We start from the raw sequence: 22,116 nt of genomic DNA on the forward strand, positions 1-22,116 counted from the left end.
ATATATATTTTATTATTTTATTGTTTCCCTTCAACGTGACTTTAACCGAAAGAGCTAAGAATATGAATCACTGCAGTCACGAAAGCTTTAAATCAAAATGTAACAGTAAGTTGTTAGTGGTTCATGCCGAAGGTGGCAGGGGTTTTTGTGTGACGTGTGCCGTTGTGAGTCAATGTCTGAAGCCGGTTTACGTGCGATACTTTAGGCACAGAATGTGTAAGTCCGGCGTTGTTGTTGTTGTTGACTTTATAAAGAGCAGACAGGGCGTGGTGACCTATTAACGTTGACAGCACTTCTAAAACAACCCCCTTTTTAACATCTAAAAACCTAAGCAGTCGTTACCGTGACTGCAAATGTTCGCCCTGACCGAGTTCACTTCACTTTGCAGATCAAGGATTTGGAGTCTGAGATCGACTCGCTTGAGCGGCAGCGGCAGGACGACCGAGCACGCGACAACGCGATCGCGGAGTTAGCGGACTACATGGAGCAGATAAGACACTTGGAGGAGGTTTGCGAAATGAACTTGACAAATGTTGTTGTGATAATTGTTTTTTTACCCTTTTATCTGGCAACAAAACTGACACCTTTTTTTTACAAGGAGTCATGTTTACATTGACCACAATACCTGCGGTCGGAACGCAAACACCAAACAACAACTCTGATAATGTATGTGGCACTGTCCTTGAAATTGATTGGTCCACACTCGAGACAGCTTTCTTTAGAGCCTCGTCTCACATTGGTGTTGGACCAGAAGACGCGTTCCGACCGCAGGTATTGTGGTCAATGTGAACATGACTCCTTGTAAAAAAGGTGTCAGTTTTGTTGCCAGATAAAAGGGTAAAAAAACAATTATCATATTTTGTTACTGGCAAATGAGGTTTCCAATAATGTATATTGACAAATGTTGTTTACCTCCAGTTTTAGTCTTGGTAAAAAAAATCGCATCGAGTATAATGTATAGTACGTTGGACTTCTTCCGTGCCGTACGTAGCCAACCGTGCTGATCGGAGGTGCGGGGGAAAGACAGCAAATGATGCGTTTCTGTGAGTCTGGATTTCTGTGTGAGTCTGTGGGTTTATGTGTGAGTCTGTGGGTTTATGTGTGAGTCTATGGGTTTATGTGTGAGTCTGTGGGTTTATGTGTGAGTCTGTGGGTTTATGTGTGAGTCTATGGGTTTATGTGTGAGTCTATGGGTTTCTGTGTGAGTCTATGGGTTTATGTGTGAGTCTGTGGGTTTATGTGTGAGTCTATGGGTTTCTGTGTGAGTCTGTGGGTTTATGTGTGAGTCTATGGGTTTGTGTGAGTCTATGGGTTTCTGTGAGTCTGTGGATTTCTGTGTGAGTCTGTTGGTTTCTGTGTGAGTCTATGGGTTTATGTGAGTCTGTGGGTTTATGTGTGAGTCTATAGGTTTATGTGTGAGTCTGTGGGTTTATGTGTGAGTCTATGGGTTTATGTGTGAGTCTGTGGGTTTATGTGAGTCTGTGGGTTTATGTGTGAGTCTGTGGGTTTATGTGTGAGTCTATGGGTTTATGTGCAAGTCTGTGGATTTCTGTGTGAGTCTGTGGATTTCTGTGTGAGTCTGTGGATTTCTGTGTGAGTCTGTGGATTTCTGTGTGAGTCTGTGTGTTTATGTGAGTCTGTGGATTTCTGTGTGAGTCTATGGGTTTATGTGTGAGTCTGAGGATTTCTGTGTGAGTCTATGGGTTTCTGTGTGAGTCTGTGGATTTCTGTGTGAGTCTGTGGATTTCTGTGTGAGTCTATGGGTTTATGTGTGAGTCTGTGGATTTCTGTGTGAGTCTATGGGTTTCTGTGTGAGCCTATGGGTTTATGTGTGAGTCTGTGGATTTCGGTGTGAGTCTATGGGTTTACGTGCGAGTCTTCGTATGTACGTTGAACTTCTTCCGCGCCGTACGTAGCCAACCGTGCTGATCGGAGGTGCGGGGGGGGGACAGGACAACAACCCTAAACACAACAAAAAGCAGTTAATGCTAAAACTAATAAGAGTGCCATTTATTAAGTAAAAACCTCACCAAGTCTCGAGCTCTTTTCACCGATCACGTAAGAGTTCTGCTTGGAGATCGTTGGCCACGTCCCCATCATCCGTGAGCGTTTTGCGTCCGGTATATCAAAACCGGAGCGTCCGGCCAAAGATTCGCCGCTCACATGAGGGCAATTCATTCGCAGGTTTGCGCAACCTGATTTCCGTGTATTTTCTTGACCCCTCCTTATCAACAGAAGTTGGGTTCGGGGGGTTTCTGCAAACGATCAACGACCTTGGCCTTGCTTCGAAGGGTGCCGGATTCGCAGACAGCCAAACCCACCGCTCATGACGAAGAGGATGCTGCGTGTTGTCGCGTGCGAGCTGTGATTTACACAAGTGCGGTGGAGCCTAATGGTGCCGTGGCAGATGTTACGTTTCTACACGCGGAGCGGCAACTTGCGTCGATGTTATATATATAAAAAAGCGGCAAAGATTTTGCCTTCACGGCATTTCGTAATGAATTTCTTAACCGAGTCAAAATCCGAGGCGCATAGCGTGACCGTTGTTGAAATCTCCCTCTTCCAGATAAGATCCCGGAACATTTCAGCTGAGATTGAGGAGGCGAAAATCAGAGCGGAAGAAACCGCACAGTTCAAAATCACAGAAATGACTGCGGTGGTGGAAGAGTGGAAGGTAACGTGCGGAAGTTGGCACTTCGTCCTGGATACGCCCTCACATGTGTTTTTAAGCTGCTTCAAAATAACTGCAAAGTTTGTAAAAGGAAAATAAGGAAATGCCTTTTTGTCTTCTGATAGTTCATCGGCAGTGGTGGATTGTAAAATAACTTAGCACGCTCTGCAATGGCCCTCTTCTTAACAGCAACAGGAACATAATCTTGGTTCTTTCAGTAAAGTCACCACCACGTAGAAGGGAAACAATAAAATAATAAAAATATAAAACGATAAAATATATCACGACGTTTCGACTGCAACACAAGAAGCAATCATCATCAGGTGTGAAAACCACAGCAAGAACATTTGAAAACCACAGCAAGAAAATTTCAAATTGTTCTTGCTGTGATTTTCACACCTGATGATGATTGCGTCTTGTGTTGCAGTCGAAACGTCGTGAGAATTTTATTGTTTTATATTTTTTATTATTTTATTGTTTCCCTTCTACATGGTGGTGACTTTACCGAAAGAACCAAGAATATGAATCCCTGCAGTCACGAAAGCTTTAAATCGATATTTATATATATTATATGCCGGTGTTACCATCCGATTAATGCTGAACATCTTTTGCACCGTACGTAGCCAACCCGTGTTTACCGCAGGCGTAGGTGGGAGGACAACAGACTAAGCAGCAACAATTTGAATATTTCTTTATACTCCAGGAGGAATCAGATGAGCCGTAAAGCTCTTTTTCACAGATGTCCGGTAGAAATTAGTTTTTCCTCGAATCTAGATTTCAAAGTGAGTCGCTCCGGTAGCTTCCTAATATCAAAAGGGAGAGCGTTCTAGACGGCCCCTTCGTGTCTTATCTTGTTCCTCTTTGGGGCGGTTTTATTGACAGATGCGTTGGAGCTCTGTGAACGTACATTCGCCGGCGTTTATGTTTCAACTTACTTATCTTGCAGGTTTATTTATTTATTTTCAGCGGCGAGTCCGTCTTAGAATTTTCGAAGCGCCGTCTTCCGCCCCTACAGTGTTCGCGACATGTTCGCAAGATAACATCGAGACGCAATTTTAACCGTAGCCCAAGCACACACACACATCTACAAGTGTTACATCTACAAGTGTTACATCTACAAGTGTTACACACACATCTACAAGTGTTACATCTACAAGTGTTACATCTACAAGTGTTACATCTACAAGTGTTACATCTACAAGTGTTACACACACATCTACAAGTGTTACACACACATCTACAAGCATTTCCTGAGTGTTTTGTGCAGTTGGTAAATGCCGTTAAAATGTTTCGCGATTATTTTTTTTGTTTTTCGCGGCGATCCCTGACGTAAAGCGCGAGTGTGACCGGAAGCTGGAAGCTAAAGACTATTCTTCTCTCGACCACAAATATCAGGAAGCACTTGAACGTGCGCGAACGTCGGTAAGTTTCCCGTTTGTTGCACCATTTGCTTGGATCTTCCCCATTCGGTGAATCGTCGTTGGGAGTCGCCGCGCTCACGTTCACCCCAGCCTCACGATCCCCGGTGACGCTGTGGCAGGCGAGCCACGTTGCCAAGTCACGCAGCAGATTAAAGACTCATCGTAGAAACACAACGGTGACATATTCTTGGTTCTTTCGGTAAAGTCACGTTGAAGGGAAACAATAAAATAATAATTTTGTTTTTTATATATTTTTTATTGTTTCCCTTCTACGTGGTGACTTTTCCGAAAGAACCAAGAATGTGAATCACTGCAGTCACGAAAGCTTTAAATCAGAACGGTGACAATTTGGTGAAGGCAGAGCGAGCGCTCCGTTTTGCACGGTCGCACACCGCGTACAAATCTAACCGAGAGACGGTCCGCTCAGTTGCGTTACCCGTGAAACACTCCACGGATCTGCAGTTCAATTATCGTGAAAGTAGTCGACACTGAGATGCACGCAGAGACACAGAGACAGAGATTCCCCACCGTGTAGCCTTAACAGACTGCAGGGGCAAGTGCTGTTAGCGAGTAGCAGCACCTATGAAGGCCGGAACGGCACACGAGGGGGTGGGTGACCAGCGCCACGCCCGACCGCCTTTGTCTCCCCAGTGCTCACGATGTTTACTACACACCGCTACACCAGGTACTCATTTGAGCTTGAGTCGACCTAGGGGAGACCCAGGACCGGTTCAGATAATCGTCACTGACGGTGTTGGCCGCGGGGTTCGTAGCGCGACGCACTAACCGCTACGCTACCGCTCCCCACTCTTCTGAGATACTGAGCCACGTGACAGACACACAGATAGGGAGGCACAGAAACACGTACAGAGATGCACGTGAAGTTTCCTTGAGTAGCTTATAATGTAATAGATTTTTACCCTTTTGTCTGGCACCAAAACTGACACCTTTATACAAGGGATCATGTTTGCAATAACCACAACACAAGCAGTCAAAATGCAAACAAAAGAGACAACTCTGATAATAATATGCACTGTCCTTGAATTTGATTGGTCCACACCCGAAACGGCTTTTCGTGGAGACTAAGGGCCAAAAGGCGTCATCTGGTCCAACACCAGTGGAGACTAGGCTCTATGAAAAGCCGTTTCGGGTGTGGACCAATCAATTTCAAGGACAGTGCCAATATCATTATCAGAGTTGTCTCTTTTTGTTTGCATTTTGACTGATTGTGTTGTGGTTATTGCAAACATGATGCCTTGTATAAAGGTGTCAGTTTTTTGTGCCAGATAAAAGGGTAAAAACCTATTACTATATCTTGCTACTGGCAAAGGAGGTCTCATAGTGTAGCTTATAATGCGTGTGTCGTTCATATCCCCAGTGGCGCCTGCGTTACAGACGAGGCTCTTGGCGTGTGTACAAAACTCAAGCGTGCGATGTCAATCACCGTGACGTTTTTTGTTTGTGTACGAAAAACAGAACAAGGCTCAGTCTGATGAAATGAGAGCAGAGATAGCGAAGTTAAAGGAAGAGTTGAAGCGGAAGGTAACTTGTAACCGCAGTTGGGGAGACACTCACACAGGGAGACACAGAGAGACACGGAGACACACAGGGAGACACAGAGACAGAGACACGGAGACACAGGGAGACAGAGAGACACGGAGACACTCACATGGAGACACACAGGGAGACACAGAGAGACATGGAGACACACAGGGAGACACAGACACGGAGACACTCACAGGGAGACACACAGAGAGACACGGAGACACAGAGAGACAACCACAGAGACACGGAGACAGAGAGACAGACAGAGACACTGAGACAGACACAGAGACAGAGACAATCACAGAGAAAACCACAGAGACACGGAGACAGAGACAACCAAAGAGAGAGACAACCACAGAGACACTTAGACAGAGAGACAACCACAGAGACAGAGAGACAGCCACAGAGACAAAGACGGAGACAGAGAGACAGCCACAGAGACACTGATACACTCACAGAGAGACAACCACAGAGACACGGAGACACTCACAGAGAGACAACCACAGAGACAGAGACACGGAGACAGAGAGACAACCACAGAGACACGGAGACACTCACAGAGAGACAACCACAGAGACACGGAGACAGACAACCACAGAGACACTGAGACACTCACAGAGAGACAACCACAGAGACACTGAGACAGAGAGACAACCACACACAGAGACAGAGACACGGACACTCACAGAGAGACAGCCACAGAGACACTGAGACAGAGACACTGAGACACTCAGAGAGACAACCACAGAGACACTGAGACACTCACAGAGAGACAACCACAGAGACAGAGACAGAGAGACAGCCACAGAGACACGGAGACACTCACAGAGAGACAACCACAGAGACAGAGACACGGAGATAGAGAAGACAGCCTCAGAGACACGGAGACAGAGACACGGAGACACAGAGAGACAACCACAGAGACAGCCACAGAGACACGGAGACAGAGAGACAGCCACAGAGACACGGAGACAGAGACACAGATACAGAGAGACAGAGTGACCAGGGTTCGGGCAGTTAACTAACCCCTGGTCTCTCTCCCACTTGAGTAAACAATGTCCTTGCTGTGGTTGTCACACCTGATGATGATTGCTTGTGTTGCAATCGAAACGTCGTGATTTATTTCAATGTTTTTATTTCATATTTTTATCACCCACCACGTGACTTTACCGAAAGTCACAAAGAGTCTGGCTCCCTTCTAGATTTGAATCTTTCGTGACTGCAAGGATCCATACTCTTTGGTTCTATTCGGTAAAGTCACATAGGTAAAAAAATAAAACATCAAAAATCACGACGTTTCGGCCACAACACAAGCGGCCTTCATCAGGTGAAGGGTCCAGACTGTCTCGAGGACAGCGCTGGAGTGAAACACAGCCACGCTCAGACCGCGGACCTTTAAGCTGTGTGAGAGTAATTAAGGTGCCTTGACAAAAGGAATTAGCGTAAAAATTAGCATTTAATAGGCGGACTTAGCATGATGAAAGGTGGGCAGAGGGTCAACCTGTGCAGGCTGGCGAGGGGGCAAGGTGGAGTCCACATGCTGGTGGTGGTGTGAAAAGGGATTTTTTTAAGAAGCCGCAAAAGTTTGGGGTACCACTACTTGAAAAAATATACTGGCTCCCGCTTGCCGATGGAACTCGCCCCTCAAATGAGCCCGCAGCTTCGCCGTGGCGATTTGATTTCTCGCGTTCATCCCCGTGGGGAAGCCAACATTGACGTGTCGCAGCCGACCCGAAGTCGCCGGCGTCGCGCGCCCGAAACGTCGTGATTTAATTTATTTTGTTTTCTGCCTACCGCGTGACTTTTACCCAAAGAACCAAAGAGCGTGGGTCCCTGCGGTCGCGACAACTTCAAGTCCAGATTTTTCTGGGTCTCTACTCGATGAGTCGGGCTCGTTAAATAAATCCCGCTGCGTTAGGCGCCGATGTTCGGCGTTTGCGATCGGCACAGCACCCCTGTAGCCTGCGAGACCTAAATGTGGGATCTTTGTCTGTGTGTCGTGTGATCTGCAAGACTCCACTCCTACAGCCTGCGAGACCTAAATGTGGGATCTTTGTCTGTGTGTCCGTGTGACCTACAATCACTCCTGTAGCCTGCGAGACCTAAATGTGGGATCTTTGTCTGTGTGTCGTGTGACCTTCAAGACTTCACTCCTACAGCCTGCGAGACCTAAATGTGGGATCTTTGTCTGTGTGACCTACAAGACTTCACTCCTACAGCCTGCGAGACCTAAATGTGGGATCTTTCTCTGTGTGTCGTGTGATCTACAAGACTTCACCCCTACAGCCTGCGAGACCTAAATGTGGGATCTTTGTGTCGTGTGATCTTCAAGACTTCACCCCTGTAGCCTGGGAGACCTAAATGTGGGATCTTTGTCCGTGTGTCGTGTGACCTTCAAGACTTCACTCCTACAGCCTGCGAGACCTAAATGTGGGATCTTTGTCCGTGTGTCGTGTGATCTACAAGACTTCACTCCTACAGCCTGCGAGACCTAAATGTGGGATCTTTGTGTGTCGTGTGACCTTCAAGACTTCACTCCTACAGCCTGCGAGACCTAAATGTGGGATCTTTGTCTGTGTGTCGTGTGATCTACAAGACTTCACCCCTACAGCCTGCGAGACCTAAAAGGGGATCTTTGTCTGTGTGTCGTGTGATCTTCAAGACTTCACCCCTGTAGCCTGGGAGACCTAAATGTGGGATCTTTGTCTGTGTGTCCGTGTGACCTACAAGACTTCACTCCTACAGCCTGCAAGACTTAAATGTGGGATCTTTGTCTGTGTGTCCGTGTGATCTTCAAGACTTCACCCCTACTGCCTGCGAGACCTAAATGTGGGATCTTTGTGTGTCGTGTGACCTTCAAGACTTCACTCCTACAGCCTGCGAGACCTAAATGTGGGATCTTTGTCTGTGTGTCGTGTGATCTGCAAGACTCCACTCCTACAGCCTGCGAGACCTAAATGTGGGATCTTTGTCTGTGTGTCCGTGTGACCTACAATCACTCCTGTAGCCTGCGAGACCTAAATGTGGGATCTTTGTCTGTGTGTCGTGTGATCTACAAGACTTCACCCCTACAGCCTGCGAGACCTAAATGTGGGATCTTTGTCTGTGTGTCGTGTGATCTGCAAGACTTCACTCCTACAGCCTGCGAGACCTAAATGTGGGATCTTTGTGTGTCGTGTGACCTGCAAGACTTCACTCTTGTAGCCTGCGAGACCTAAATGTGGGATCTTTGTCTGTGTGTCGTGTGATCTACAAGACTTCACCCCTGTAGCCTGCGAGACCTAAATGTGGGATCTCTGTCTGTGTGTCGTGTGATCTACAAGACTTCACTCCTACAGCCTGCGAGACCTAAATGTGGGATCTTTGTGTGTTGTGTGATCTACAAGACTTCACCCCTGTAGCCTGCGAGACCTAAATGTGGGATCTTTGTGTGCCCGTGTGATCTGCAAGACTTCACTCCTACAGCCTGCGAGACCTAAATGTGGGATCTCTGTGTGTCGTGTGACCTTCAAGACTTCACTCCTACAGCCTGCGAGATCTAAATGTGGGATCTTTGTCTGTGTGTCCTGTGATCTGCAAGACTTCACTCCTACAGCCTGCGATACCTAAATGTGGGATCATTGTCTGCGTGTCGTGTGACCTTCAAGACTTCACTCCTGTAGCCTGCGAGACCTAAATGTGGGATCTTTATGTGTCGTGTGATCTACAAGACTTCACTCCTACAGCCTGCGAGACCTAAATGTGGGATCTTTGTCTGTGTGTCGTGTGATCTACAAGACTTCACTCCTACAGCCTGCGAGACCTAAATGTGGGATCTTTGTGTGTTGTGTGATCTACAAGACTTCACTCCTGTAGCCTGCGAGACCTAAATGTGGTATCTTTGTCTGTGTGTCGTGTGATCTACAAGACTTCACTCCTACAGCCTGCGAGACCTAAATGTGGGATCTTTGTCTGTGTGTCGTGTGATCTACAAGACTTCACTCCTACAGCCTGCGAGACCTAAATGTGGGATCTTTGTGTGTTGTGTGATCTACAAGACTTCACTCCTGTAGCCTGCGAGACCTAAATGTGGGATCTTTGTCTGTGTGTCGTGTGATCTACAAGACTTCACTCCTACAGCCTGCGAGACCTAAATGTGGGATCTTTGTCTGTGTGTCGTGTGACCTTCAAGACTTCACTCCTGTAGCCTGCGAGACCTAAATGTGGGATCTTTGTCTGTGTGTCGTGTGATCTACAAGACTTCACTCCTGTAGCCTGCGAGACCTAAATGTGGGATCTTTGTCTGTGTGTCGTGTGATCTACAAGACTTCACTCCTGTAGCCTGCGAGACCTAAATGTGGGATCTTTGTCTGTGTGTCGTGTGATCTACAAGACTTCACTCCTACAGCCTGCGAGACCTAAATGTGGGATCTTTGTCCGTGTGTCGTGTGATCTACAAGACTTCACTCCTACAGCCTGCGAGACCTAAATGTGGGATCTTTGTCTGTGTGTCGTGTGATCTACAAGACTTCACTCCTACAGCCTGCGAGACCTAAATGTGGGATCTTTGTGTGTTGTGTGATCTACAAGACTTCACTCCTACAGCCTGCGAGACCTAAATGTGGGATCTTTGTCTGTGTGTCGTGTGACCTTCAAGACTTCACTCCTGTAGCCTGCGAGACCTAAATGTGGGATCTTTGTCTGTGTGTCGTGTGATCTACAAGACTTCACTCCTGTAGCCTGCGAGACCTAAATGTGGGATCTTTGTCTGTGTGTCGTGTGATCTACAAGACTTCACTCCTACAGCCTGCGAGACCTAAATGTGAGATCTTTGTCCGTGTGTCGTGTGATCTACAAGACTTCACTCCTACAGCCTGCGAGACCTATATGTGGGATCTTTGTCTGTGTGTCGTGTGACCTACAATACTTCACTCCTACAGCCTGCGAGACCTAAATGGGGGATCTTTGTCCGTGTGTCGTGTGACCTACAAGACTCCACTCCTGTAGCCTGCGAGACCTAAATGTGGGATCTTTGTCTGTGTGTCGTGTGACCTACAAGACTTCACTCCTGTAGCCTGCGAGACCTAAATGTGGGATCTTTGTCTGTGTGTCCTGTGATCTGCAAGACTTCACTCCTACAGCCTGCGAGACCTAAATGTGGGATCTTTGTCTGTGTGTCGTGTGATCTGCAAGAATTCACTCCTACAGCCTGCGAGACCTAAATGTGGGATCTTTGTCCGTGTGTCGTGTGACCTTCAAGACTTCACTCCTACAGCCTGCGAGACCTAAATGTGGGATCTTTGTCTGTGTGTCGTGTGATCTACAAGACTTCACTCCTACAGCCTGCGAGACCTAAATGGGGGATCTTTGTCTGTGTATCGTGTGATCTGCAAGACTCCACCTTTGCCCGCACCAGCAACAGTGGCCAATTCGGCTTCCAAGGGCGTTCGCGAGCCCCTTGCCACGGCGAAGATGGTGAATAAAAAGCGAAAGTCACCCTACAGGTCGGACTTTGAGAGCTCGGAAGGCATGGATTTGACGGTGAGTTAACGCGACCGCTTTGATCGAGATTCTTTGGACGCCGCAATGGGACTCGATCCACTCTCGTAGGGGAAGGAGCGGCTCGCTTGACCCCACGGATGATTCGCCTCATGCCAGGGTCACTTGTGGATGTTCGTGCTGATTCGAGGCATTCCTCCTAATGTACGGCGCGCAGTCAAAACACTCAACGCCGGAACAACTGGGGGGAGAGCCTTTCCCGTTATGGGGGCTGACTGGCATGCCGCAGATAATTAAACATTTGCTATAATCTAATGAAAATAGTTGCTTGATTATTGCATGGCTGTGTAATTGGAATCTTAAGGCATTAATTTGACAATTGGCATTAAAATATAAATTTTTAATAAAACAAACAATCTCTACTCTGCAGTTTAATGCTAGTCTCCATCACCATGAAGCGGAACGAAAGGCTGAGGTCACTGGGTGCGTGGAGGTGGAATAAACATCGTGGCGAGCTTGAAGCATTTTGTTAAATAACCGTAGGATGGATGTGCCAGAGACGGAGCGCTCACAAAGCATGCCCGTGACCAGGGGGACGGGTTTCTGAATTCTCAAACATCTCAACGTGCAACACCTCGACGCAGATTTCAGATTTGCCCATGCGATGCGCGGACGGGAGAACTGATTTTTTTTGTAAAGTAAATTACGTAAAAAAAATTTCAGGAAGCCTTTTGTCTTAACGCCGTATTCCAGCAAGGCCGAATATGTTTTGTTAAATTGTAGGATCTTTTACGAACATGGATTGACTCTTCCTTATAAACAAACTGCCAAATCGCTTTTTTCCGTGGCGCTAACGTTTTAAAAATAAATAAATGCAAGCACCGTTTATAAATAAATAAATACAAACCGCCACTTCTTTCAAATGTTTCTTGCCATTGGTTTTTTCATACCTGATGACGACCGTTTGCGTTACGGTCGAAACGTTGTGAGAATTTTTTTTATTGTTTTACGTATATTTTATCGTTTCCCTTCAACGTGACTTCACCGAAAGAGCTAAGGGTATGAATCGCTGCAGTCACGAAAGCTTTACATCAAGATTTATCGTCGTCGATATTTACGAATGCTCGTTAGGCGGATGAACAGCTGAGAGAAAGTGCGTCTGGCGCGATGCCGCCCAAGCGAACCGGCAAGGCCAGGGCAGCAGGCAAGGTGAGAGTCTCCGACGTCTTCCTCATGTGGATGTCGAGGTTTCGCTGATGCGGCACCAATGGTGCCTGGACCAGGTTCAACCTGAACTGTTTATGTCACATGCTAGTCCCTCACGTTAACATCATGCTAATCTCCCAGTTACATGCTAGTCCCTTACGTTAGCATCATGCGAATCTCCCAGTTACATGCTAATTCATCACATTAACATCCTGTTAATCTCCCAGTTACATGCTAATTCTTCACACTAACATCCTGCTAATCTCCCAGTTACATGCTAATTTATGACTTTAACATCCTACTAATCTCCCAGTTACATGTTAGTCCCTCACATTAGCATCATGCTAATCTCCCAGTTACATGCTAATTCCTCACATTAACATCCTGCTAATCTCCCAGTTACATGCTAATTCATCACATTAACATCATGCTAATCTCCCAGTTACATGCTAATTCCTCACATTAACATCCTGCTAATCTCCCAGTTACGTGCTAATTCCTCACAATAACATGTTAATCTCCCAGTTACATGCTAGTCCCTCACGTTAACATCATGCTAATCTCCCAGTTACATGCTAATTCCTCACATTAACATCATGCTAATCTCCCAGTTACATGCTAATTCATCACATTAACATCATGCTAATCTCCCAGTTACATGCTAATTCCTCACATTAACATCATGCTAATCTCCCAGTTACATGCTAATTTGTCACTTTAACACCCTGCTAATCCAACACATTAACACAGCTACTTCAATGCTAAATCCTTCTGTTGATATGTAAACTCCTTTGTCAAGGTGCTCTGCTCCTCCCTCCCAGCTTAAAAGACGCTGCCAAGCTTAGCGGTGTTCACTGGAGCGCCGTCTTCCCGACAGTTCTGTTGCTTCACCTGAGGACGGCTGCTTGTGTTGTGGCCGAAACGTCGCCCCCCCCGGCTCCGTCGCCCCCCCCCCCCCCCCCGAATGAGCTGTTTTAATGAATGGGATTGATTACTTCAAGTGACTTCACTTTTAATGGAAACAATTTCCTCAACTGAATATCCGTAACCGGGGCCTTGAAACGACTCAGGCAAGCTTTGAAACGTGGCTGTGCCAAGTTGCAGCAGCTACGTCATTGAGGCATTTGTGGAATGAAATTGGTCGTGGCTGGAGTGCACGCGGTGTGGCAAAATGTGGTTGGAGGAGGTGAACCTAGAAATTGATTTGACCTCTGAAGCTGCCCAAGTTAATTTGTTTCTAATCACTGTTTACATTTCCCTCAGAACCTTGGTGATGCCGAGGGGTCAGGTGACTCCGATGACGATGACACGGACACAATCCGAGTGAGGCTTTACCACTACACTTTAAATTTTTGGCAAAATTGTTCGTGGCAAATGTTGAATATACCTTGCGGGGGTCTGCTAACGATATCAGGTGTTGCTGCGAAGTTGCCGAGGATATGCCTGCATAGTATTGGATTCATATTCTTGGTTCTTTCGGTAAAAATAAAACAACACGAAAGTTTGTTTTATTTCTTCTATTGTCCACTTGTCTCATTGCATTGCTTCTAGGCGTCTCATTCCCAGTCCGCGTATAGCAGCGTCACTTCTATTGTCTGCTTATCTCATTGCATTGCTTCTAGGCGTCTCATTCCCAGTCCACGTATAGCAGCGTCACTTCTATTGTCTGCTTATCTCATTGCATTGCTTCTAGACGGTCGCTCCCATTCCTAGTCCGCGTATTGCAGCGTCAATGCCGGTCACCCGATCGGTCACCCACCCAATTCAAGCCAACAATTTTTACCGATCTTTAAAAGGGCCCACTCTTGTCAAATCTCAGACGCCAAGCAGGGTTTAGCCGGTGCAATACTTGCATGGGAGACTGCTGGGGACTACCAGGCTTGGCCTACGAGGTGGTCAGGAGATGGCAGTGCAGCCATGGATTCTTGAATCTATCAAGTGTGGAGCTTTTGAGTGCTCCCCCTCCCCCCCTCTTTTATGTAAACGCTGTTTAATGTTTGCAATAATATTGTGTTCGTGTCAGACGTTTGGAGCCCTCGTTTTCACGCTTCTACATTCTTGTTTTTGTGGCATGGAGACTCCCGTCGGCCGTAATCATTCCACTTTCCGGACGGAGGCCTCCCCGCGCAATCGCCACCTCTCTCGCGATCCTGCAGATCTATAACGATCCACACTTAGCGCCTGTGCACGCGGGGCTCAACTCGTCGCTCCGTCTCCTCGGTTGGCGCCGCCTCGGCCGAGTATTTTCCGTTGGGCGCCGCTCCGGTCCGTTTTTTCCCAGACCATTGTCCCATCGTCCCTCTCCTGCCCAGGCCGGCTTCTCTCGACAGTTTGAACGACGTCACGAACCCCCGTGTGTATCATCCGACCCTCGTGTTGTCCGTGCAGTACGTGCGTGTGTTGAACTTCTTTGGCACCACGGTGCGTCGCCACGAACCCCGTGTACATTATCTGACCCTCGTGTTGTCCGTACGTACGTACGTACGTGCGTACGTACGTGTTGAACTTCTTTGGCACCACCGCGCGTAGCCAACCGTGCCAATCGGAGGAGGTGCGGGCTGGACGGACGACGAAAACGTTGCTCCTTTCACCGTCTCTCGGCGTGATCCCAAGCGGAGCATCTCGCCGTGCTTCTTTACGAGCGCCTCTGCGTTTGCGTCCCCGCGTCTTTGCGGCCGTTAACGATGGCGGTGTTGTCGTGGCGTCTCAGATGTGTCCGCTTGTCGCAGGCGAGCGAGGTCTCAAGAAAAGCCGCGTCGACGAGAAAGGTGAAACGAGGGAGGATGGTCCCTGCGTTTCCTCCCGGCAAGCGTCCTGCAAAAGAGTGGGGCAACATCTTTGACTGGTTTGAGGATCCAGACGTCGACGCTTTTGAACCCGAGGATTTTAAAATAAGCGGGGGTTTTTTTCGAGCGACGTCGTTTTGACGTTGTTTTGACGTTTTGACGTTGCTTTGACGTTGTAACGTTGTTTTAACGTTGTTTTAACGTTGTTTTGGCGTTTTAACGTTGTTTTGACGTCGTTTTGACGTCGTTTTAACGTCGTTTTGACGTTTTGACGTCGTTTTGACGTCGCTTTGACGTCGTTTTGACGTCGTTTTGACGTCGTTTTGACGTCGCTTTGACGTCATTTTGACGTCATTTTGACGTCGTTTTGACGTCGCTTTGACGTCGCTTTGATGTCGTTTTGACGTCGTTTTGACGTCGTTTTGACGTCGTTTTGACGTTTTAACGTTGCTTTAACGTTGTTTTGACGTCGTTTTAACGTTGTTTTGACGTTTTGACGTTGTTTTGACGTTTTAACGTTGTTTTGACGCTGTTTTAACATTGTTTTAACGTTTTAACGCTATGTTTTGCGTTTAATGTTCTTGGCGAAATGGTGGCCAGGGTGGAGACTTTTAGCCACCGCGGTTAAAATGTTTTGGGTGTTCAGTTTTAAGTAAGTGTCTTTCTGTTGATTTAAAGCTTTCGTGACTGCAGGGATTTATATTCTTGGTTCTTTCGGTAAAGTCACCACCGCGTAGAAGGGAAACAATAAAATAATAAAAATATAAAACAATACAATTCTCACGAAGTTTGGACTGCAACACAAGAAGCAATCATCATCAGGTGTGAAAACCACAGCAAGAACATTTGGAATAAGTGGCGGTGAAAAATTTTTCTTGCTGTGGTGTTCACACCTGATGATGATTGCTTCTTTTGTTGCAGTAGAAACGTCGTGAGAATTTTATTGTTTTATATTTTTATTATTTTATTGTTTCCCTTCTACGCGGCGGTGACTTTACCGAAAGTACCAAGAATAATAAAAGTGTCTTTCACCAATTTTCAGAGAGGAGGCGGGGGGGGACACTTTCTCCCATAAGTTTGAGTCGGGCGGCCACACATTTGAAACCACAGCTGGGGTTGACAGCAGCATGATCATGATGATTGGGGGGGGGGGGGGGTGGGGTTTTCACATTTGTGTATTGTCGGGGGGGGGGGGCGCACATCAGAGGGCCGCGCTAAAGGCCGATCAGTGGCCGCCAGTGGCCTGCGGGCCTTGCAATGAAGAGCGAACTCTGTGTAGGTCGACGTTTGAAGGCCACGCCAGTCAAGTGGTGATTAAACAACAACAACAACAAGCTGGGTCATTCGGAATAGGCGACACATGGTTCACGTCGGTAGCAATGAACTGGCCATAAACTTATTTGGTTATTTCGGTAAAGTCACCACGTGGAATGAGAATAAATTAATAAATTAAAATAACACGATAAAATTCTCACGACGTTTCGGCCACAACACGAAACGTCGTGAGAATTTTATCGTGTTATTTTATCAATTTATTATTTTATTCTCATTCTACGCGGTGGTGACTTTTACCGAAAGAATCAAAGAAGATGAATCCTTGCAGTCACGAAAGCATTAAATCGAAATTTGGCCATGAACTGTTTAATAAAGACGCTTGGCAGAACAGGAGCAGTACAACGTCACGGACGGGCGTGGACTTTCGTGGTAATGTATACGTTGCGATTGTAAAGTAAATGTTCGTTTTGTTCCGTTCGTTGCTGTAATATCGCTTCATCGAGTGCCGTCCCGTAAGGGCGACGTCAAGCGTACGCTCGAAATTAAAGCGCTTAAAAATCTGCGAGCAATTCCGTACTGTTTTTTTTTTGTTTGTTCAGCGTAAGGAAATACATCGGGAAAGGTCGCGAGTTCAATTTCGATTTAAAGCTTTCGTGACTGCAAGGATTCATCTTCTTTGGTTCTTTCGGTAAAGTCACCACCGCGTAGAATGAGAATAAAATAATAAAATAACAAAATAAAATAACGCAATAAAATTCTCACGACGTTTCGGCCACAACACAAGCGGCCTTCATCAGGTGAAGGGACGAGACCTGTCTGGAGGACAGCGCTGTCGCGAGTTCGTTAAACCTCGTCGCGAGCGTCGACTCGGCCCCTTCGCAACTTTCGGCGTTGTTGACGTTCTTCTGGGATGGATGGTGGTGGGAATCCGGTTTCAAGTAAGCATCCACCCATTTTTTCGCCATATAGCATTGTGATATATAACGACTTATGGTTGGTAGCTTAGCTGATTGGAGAATATAGAGTTTATTGATAACATGAAGGTAATTTATATTTTAGTTTTTATTGGTTCACTATATAGTACTGTGAATAGCTCAGATTTGTAGTCATTTCTGTGACCAGTCACTAGCAAATCACCCAGTTATTTCAATGCTAAATTCGCCTAGTTATTTCAATGCTAAATTCTCCTGTTTTGATTTGTACTAAGTGCCTCGGTGAATGTGTATGCTCTGACTTCAACGTAACTATTTCTGTAGCAGTTACAAGCGAATGCCTTAATTTAGCTATTTCAATGCTAAATTCTATGCTAATTCCTTTTAACAATGGGTGCCTCTGCGGATGTGTATGCTTTAACTTTTAACATAGCTATTTCTGTGACCAGTCACAAGCTAATCATTCAGCCATTTCAATGCTAAATTTTATGCTAATTCCTTCGTCAAGGCTCTTTGTTCCTCTCACACAGCTTAAAAGCCGTGATCTGAACGTGGCTCTCTCACTCCAGCGCTGTCCTACCAGACAGTCTCGCTCCCTTCACCTGATGAAGGCCGCTTGTGTTGTGGCCGAAACGTCGTGAGAATATTATTGTGTTATTTTATTTTATCAATTTATTATTTTATTCTCATTCTACGTGACTTTATCGAAAGAACCAAAGAAGATGAATCATTGCAGTCACGAAAGCTTTAAATCGAAATATAAACAACATCTACATTAACATCCAGTAATAGTAGGCTTCTTTAATAACGAGGAATAACAACATGAACAATAAACATCTACATTAACATCCAGTAGTCGTTGTTTTTGGGTGATGAATGTCATTAAACCCGCCACCACCCGGCATGGCCAACCAGTAAGGGTTTAGAAAGTTAGCAAAATGTGGCATGAGTTTAGGACTCACAGCTTGGATGTTGGAGAGGAACTCATTTTGTATACTGACGCAACCTTACGAATTGGCAGTGTCAGGCGGTGGCGGTGTTTAACGACTACAATACTATACACTACACTATACACTACACTACTATACACTACACTACTATACACTACACTACTATACACTATACTACTGTAGTGGGTTCCAGGACACGGAGACGGCAGAATAGAAGCAGCACTATTTATTTAAACCTTAACAAGGGTTACACTAGAAGGGGTAGCGGCCCCTCCACCCGTATAACTCAGGAACACACCCCAGGCTCTCTAGCCTAAGCTCTAGGCTCCCAGTTCCACCTGGTAGGGCTCTAAGGGAGGCTATCAGATCCAGCCCTGGTTAGGCACAGATCTCGGCACCCCGCCGACCAGACCGGCCCTTAGAAGGACTCTGACTCTGGGGCTCTGGGGCCGCACCACTGGCTTGCTGTGCCGGCCCTGAAAAGGGCAACGGTCACAGGAGTTCCAGGGTCTCACCTAGCTGGCCTTTCTTCACTGGTTGCTTCAGCCTCGGGCCCCACACTCTGCCCCGAGCTCCCTGGCTCCCCGCACTTTATACCCACTGGAGCCTTAGTGGACGTTGTAGCCACCAAGGTGTGGGTGAACCACACCTTCCCGTGCCATGTGTTTATTCCCCATAGCACCCCTACACTTGTATATGTGAATGGCCTCATGAACGAATCTCTCATGGTAGCCGGTTGGTTTGCAAAGAACCTCCGTCTTGGAGAAGTCAATGTCATGTGAGCCCACTGAATTATAACAGTGATCTGCCACGGCAGAGGAGTTCGTCCTACCGTGTTTCAAGTCTGCTTTATGTTCACGGATGCGGTCCGAGATATGTCGTTTGGTTTCTCCAATGTAGCTACTACCACAGAGGCACTTTAGTTTGTAAACGCCTGGGTACTGTATGTCTGGAACAGCATCTTTTACAGATGGAACTAGATCACGGATTTTATGTATTGTGTTGAATCGGACCTGGATCTTGTGTTTATTCAGGATTTTGGAGATCTTTTTAGTGACCCCTGCAATGTAGGGTAAGGTGATGGTTTTGAGTGGCTCCACAAGAGAATCCTTCTTCATGACTGGAGTGATGGCTTTGCGGATTGTGTAGTCGGAGTAACCATTAGCCCTGAGAGCCTGGTGTACGTGCTTGAGTTCACTGGTAATGTGTTCCTGGTCAGAAATGCATTGGGCTCTATGGTATAGAGTCTTGATGAGGGAGTTCTTCTGGGATGGATGGTGGTGGGAATCCGGTTTCAAGTAAGCATCTGTATGGGTGGCTTTCCTGTAGACAGAGTGGCTCATTGAACCATCATGTCTCCTTTTAATTAAGACATCCAAAAAGGGTAGTTTGCCATCTTTTTCGACCTCCATGGTAAATCTGATGGCTGAGTGTATGGAATTGATGTGGTCACGGAATTGGTCTAGAGCAGGCTGGCCATGTGGCCAGATGACAAAGGTGACATCCACGTACCTCTTCCATAAGGTTGGGCATAGAGTGGCAGTCTGGATGGTGTCAGTTTCAAATGTTTCCATGAATACGTTGGCTACAACCGGAGATAGGGGGGAGCCCATTGGGGTGCCCTCAGTTTGTTTGTAGAAAGTTCCATTCCAGGTGAAGTGTGTGTTGGTTAAGCAATGTCTCACCAGGGGGGGTACATCAGTGTGCAGTCCTTGATGAACCAGGTCTTCAATGATAGCGATGGTGTCAGGTACCGGGACTTTGGTGAACAAGGACACCACATCAAAACTGACAAGCAGGTCGTCTGGGGACAGGGAAATGCCTTTGATTGTCGATACCAGGTGAGTAGAATTTAGTACCGCAGAGGTGGTTTTTCCAGTGAAAGGTCGCAGTATATCAGCAAGAAAACGTGCCAGTTTATTATTATTATTTTATTCTCATTCTACGTGACTTTACCGAAAGAACCAAAGAAGATGAATCCTTGCAGTCACGAAAGCTTTAAATCGAAATTTAACCGCCTCTACGGGGAGGGATTTCACACATCCTTAAGATCATTCAACAGACTCCGGGATAAGAAGGCTCAACTAATCGAGTCTCTCACCTTTCTGAAGAGATGCCGCGATTCTAAGGTAATACCAACCGCATTTACACTAACCTCTGCTGTTGCAACTTCTCTCAATGCAAAACGAATTCTAGCTAGAACTAGCTTCGCTCTTATCTCGGAAAAAATCAGACTTACACGCACCGAACTCGATCAGTTAGACAAGACACTCTACAAATCACACTTAACATTAACAGCAACAATTTCTACATCGGATTGGGAACATGTAGACAATATGACTACCTCTTCGGCTGCCACTATGTCGACCAAATGTAGGGACAATTTGATTTCCAAATTCAATCACCTCTCCAACAAAAAATCGGACCCACACACCGAAAAGATAGACGTCAACAAAGTCGTAATTAATCACAGTAACAGTTCCATTTCTGATGGTCTGAAATCCGTTTTAGCTAAAGGTCTAAACTTTGCTGTCACACCGAGACACCGGTTAATGATATCATTGCCCATGTCGACGTTGCACTCAAGGGCTTGAGTCCCATCGCTGCAGACGTAGCAAGATCTGAAATCGCTGCAACCCTCAAAAACGCTAAGTTGCCACCCAGCAACTGCTGCGCCGCTCGACCAGGGGGGGCTGCAGCCGTGCGGTGACCATGTGGTGGTCAGAGAAACCCGTCGGGACCACCCGACTCTTGCCGAGCAGGTTGGCCCCGTCCGGGCTGATGCAGAGGCGGTCGAGCCTCGCGAGGCTGATCCGCCCCTGAGCGCCGCACCTGCACCACGTGTATTGGCGCTGCGCGGGATGTTGGAGGCGCCACGCATCAAGCAACCGCTGTCTGTTCACGATTTCGGCCAGTGCCCTCGCGGCCTCCGGGTGGGGTTCAACGCCGTTGCGGTCGAGGGCCGGGTTTAGGGTCCATACTTCACCACGCTGGTCAGTGTGGGATGGTAAACGGGGGAAGTCCCAGGGACGATGAATAAATATGTAACTCTCCACTGATGTGAGTCACGGCTGCGAATTCAACTCAGATTTCTGGGTTCATGTGTATGTTCATCATCATTTTCATCAGCCATAATCCACTCCCAAAACCGTTGGCATCTCTCATGGTCCTGGGATGTAGCGATCCATTTAGCACCGCGTAAGAACAGGACGCCTTCTTGATTCGATAATTACTCGATACAAGACGTACACAAGCTGAAGAATCAGACTGGCGAACGAGAGGCACAATTGAAATAAATACATCGTGACACGGTTGGCATAGATGAGGTGAGAAGGAAAGGAGAGCACCCCATACCTCTGAAGAGTGGCATAACCTTTCCTATCATAGGGGCACAGCTGACAGTAATTCCAGAGGAATGGGATTATATTATTGCTGTCTCTGAGAATCGCACATCGTGTTTGATCGCTCTCATCGGATAGGGCGACCTGAAAAACTGGCGGTGTACTTTCTCACTCTCGCTTGTGTACAAATACGGGTTACCAGAGCACAGAATGCAAGCTCACATTCACTCGGGTAAGATGGGCTGCAAGCACAGTGGCCAGATGTTAACTACCTCGCCTGGTATACAGGAGGTCGTTGGTTCGATCTCGACCCTGACGCCTGCTGCTGTATATTTGGATGTTCCCCCATTGATCGTGTGGCTTTTTCTCCGAGTCCTCCGGTTTTTCCCTCCCCATTCAGAAGCATGCGTTTGGAGTATTTGGCTGCTAGAAATTTTCACACGATAAGCCACTTCGTTGAGCTATCATTTGTGACTAGGTCACTTCTAAAAAAAAGAGCTTCATAGCTCAG

The 22,116-nt window shown here is 46.8% G+C and overlaps 1 protein-coding gene across 7 annotated transcripts in view; it reads left to right on the top strand.

Moving 5' to 3' along the window:
* The window catches only part of LOC142911155 (uncharacterized), a 57,645-nt gene extending 40,703 nt beyond the window's left edge, over window positions 1-16,942 (top strand). The window contains exons 20-27 of one of the 7 annotated variants that reach the window (XM_076060250.1): window positions 389-508; window positions 2,567-2,674; window positions 4,007-4,093; window positions 5,569-5,634; window positions 11,011-11,157; window positions 12,247-12,324; window positions 13,585-13,644; window positions 15,032-16,942. In XM_076060250.1, the coding sequence (XP_075916365.1) occupies window positions 389-508; window positions 2,567-2,674; window positions 4,007-4,093; window positions 5,569-5,634; window positions 11,011-11,157; window positions 12,247-12,324; window positions 13,585-13,644; window positions 15,032-15,163 (798 nt within the window). In that variant the 3' untranslated portion in view covers window positions 15,164-16,942. Of the gene's footprint in view, window positions 1-388; window positions 509-2,235; window positions 2,378-2,566; window positions 2,675-4,006; window positions 4,094-5,568; window positions 5,635-11,010; window positions 11,158-12,246; window positions 12,325-13,584; window positions 14,980-15,031 lie in introns of those variants that run through there. The other 6 variants (XM_076060248.1, XM_076060253.1, XM_076060252.1 and 3 more) reach the window with 6 other exon arrangements.
* The last annotated feature ends 5,174 nt before the right edge of the window (window positions 16,943-22,116 follow it).

This window comes from Petromyzon marinus, unplaced genomic scaffold (assembly GCF_048934315.1).
Source record: "Petromyzon marinus isolate PM22_M1 ecotype Great Lakes invasive population unplaced genomic scaffold, UKy_Petmar_22M1.pri1.0 PM_G_Scaffold_17, whole genome shotgun sequence".
NCBI classification, from domain to species: domain Eukaryota; kingdom Metazoa; phylum Chordata; class Hyperoartia; order Petromyzontiformes; family Petromyzontidae; genus Petromyzon; species Petromyzon marinus.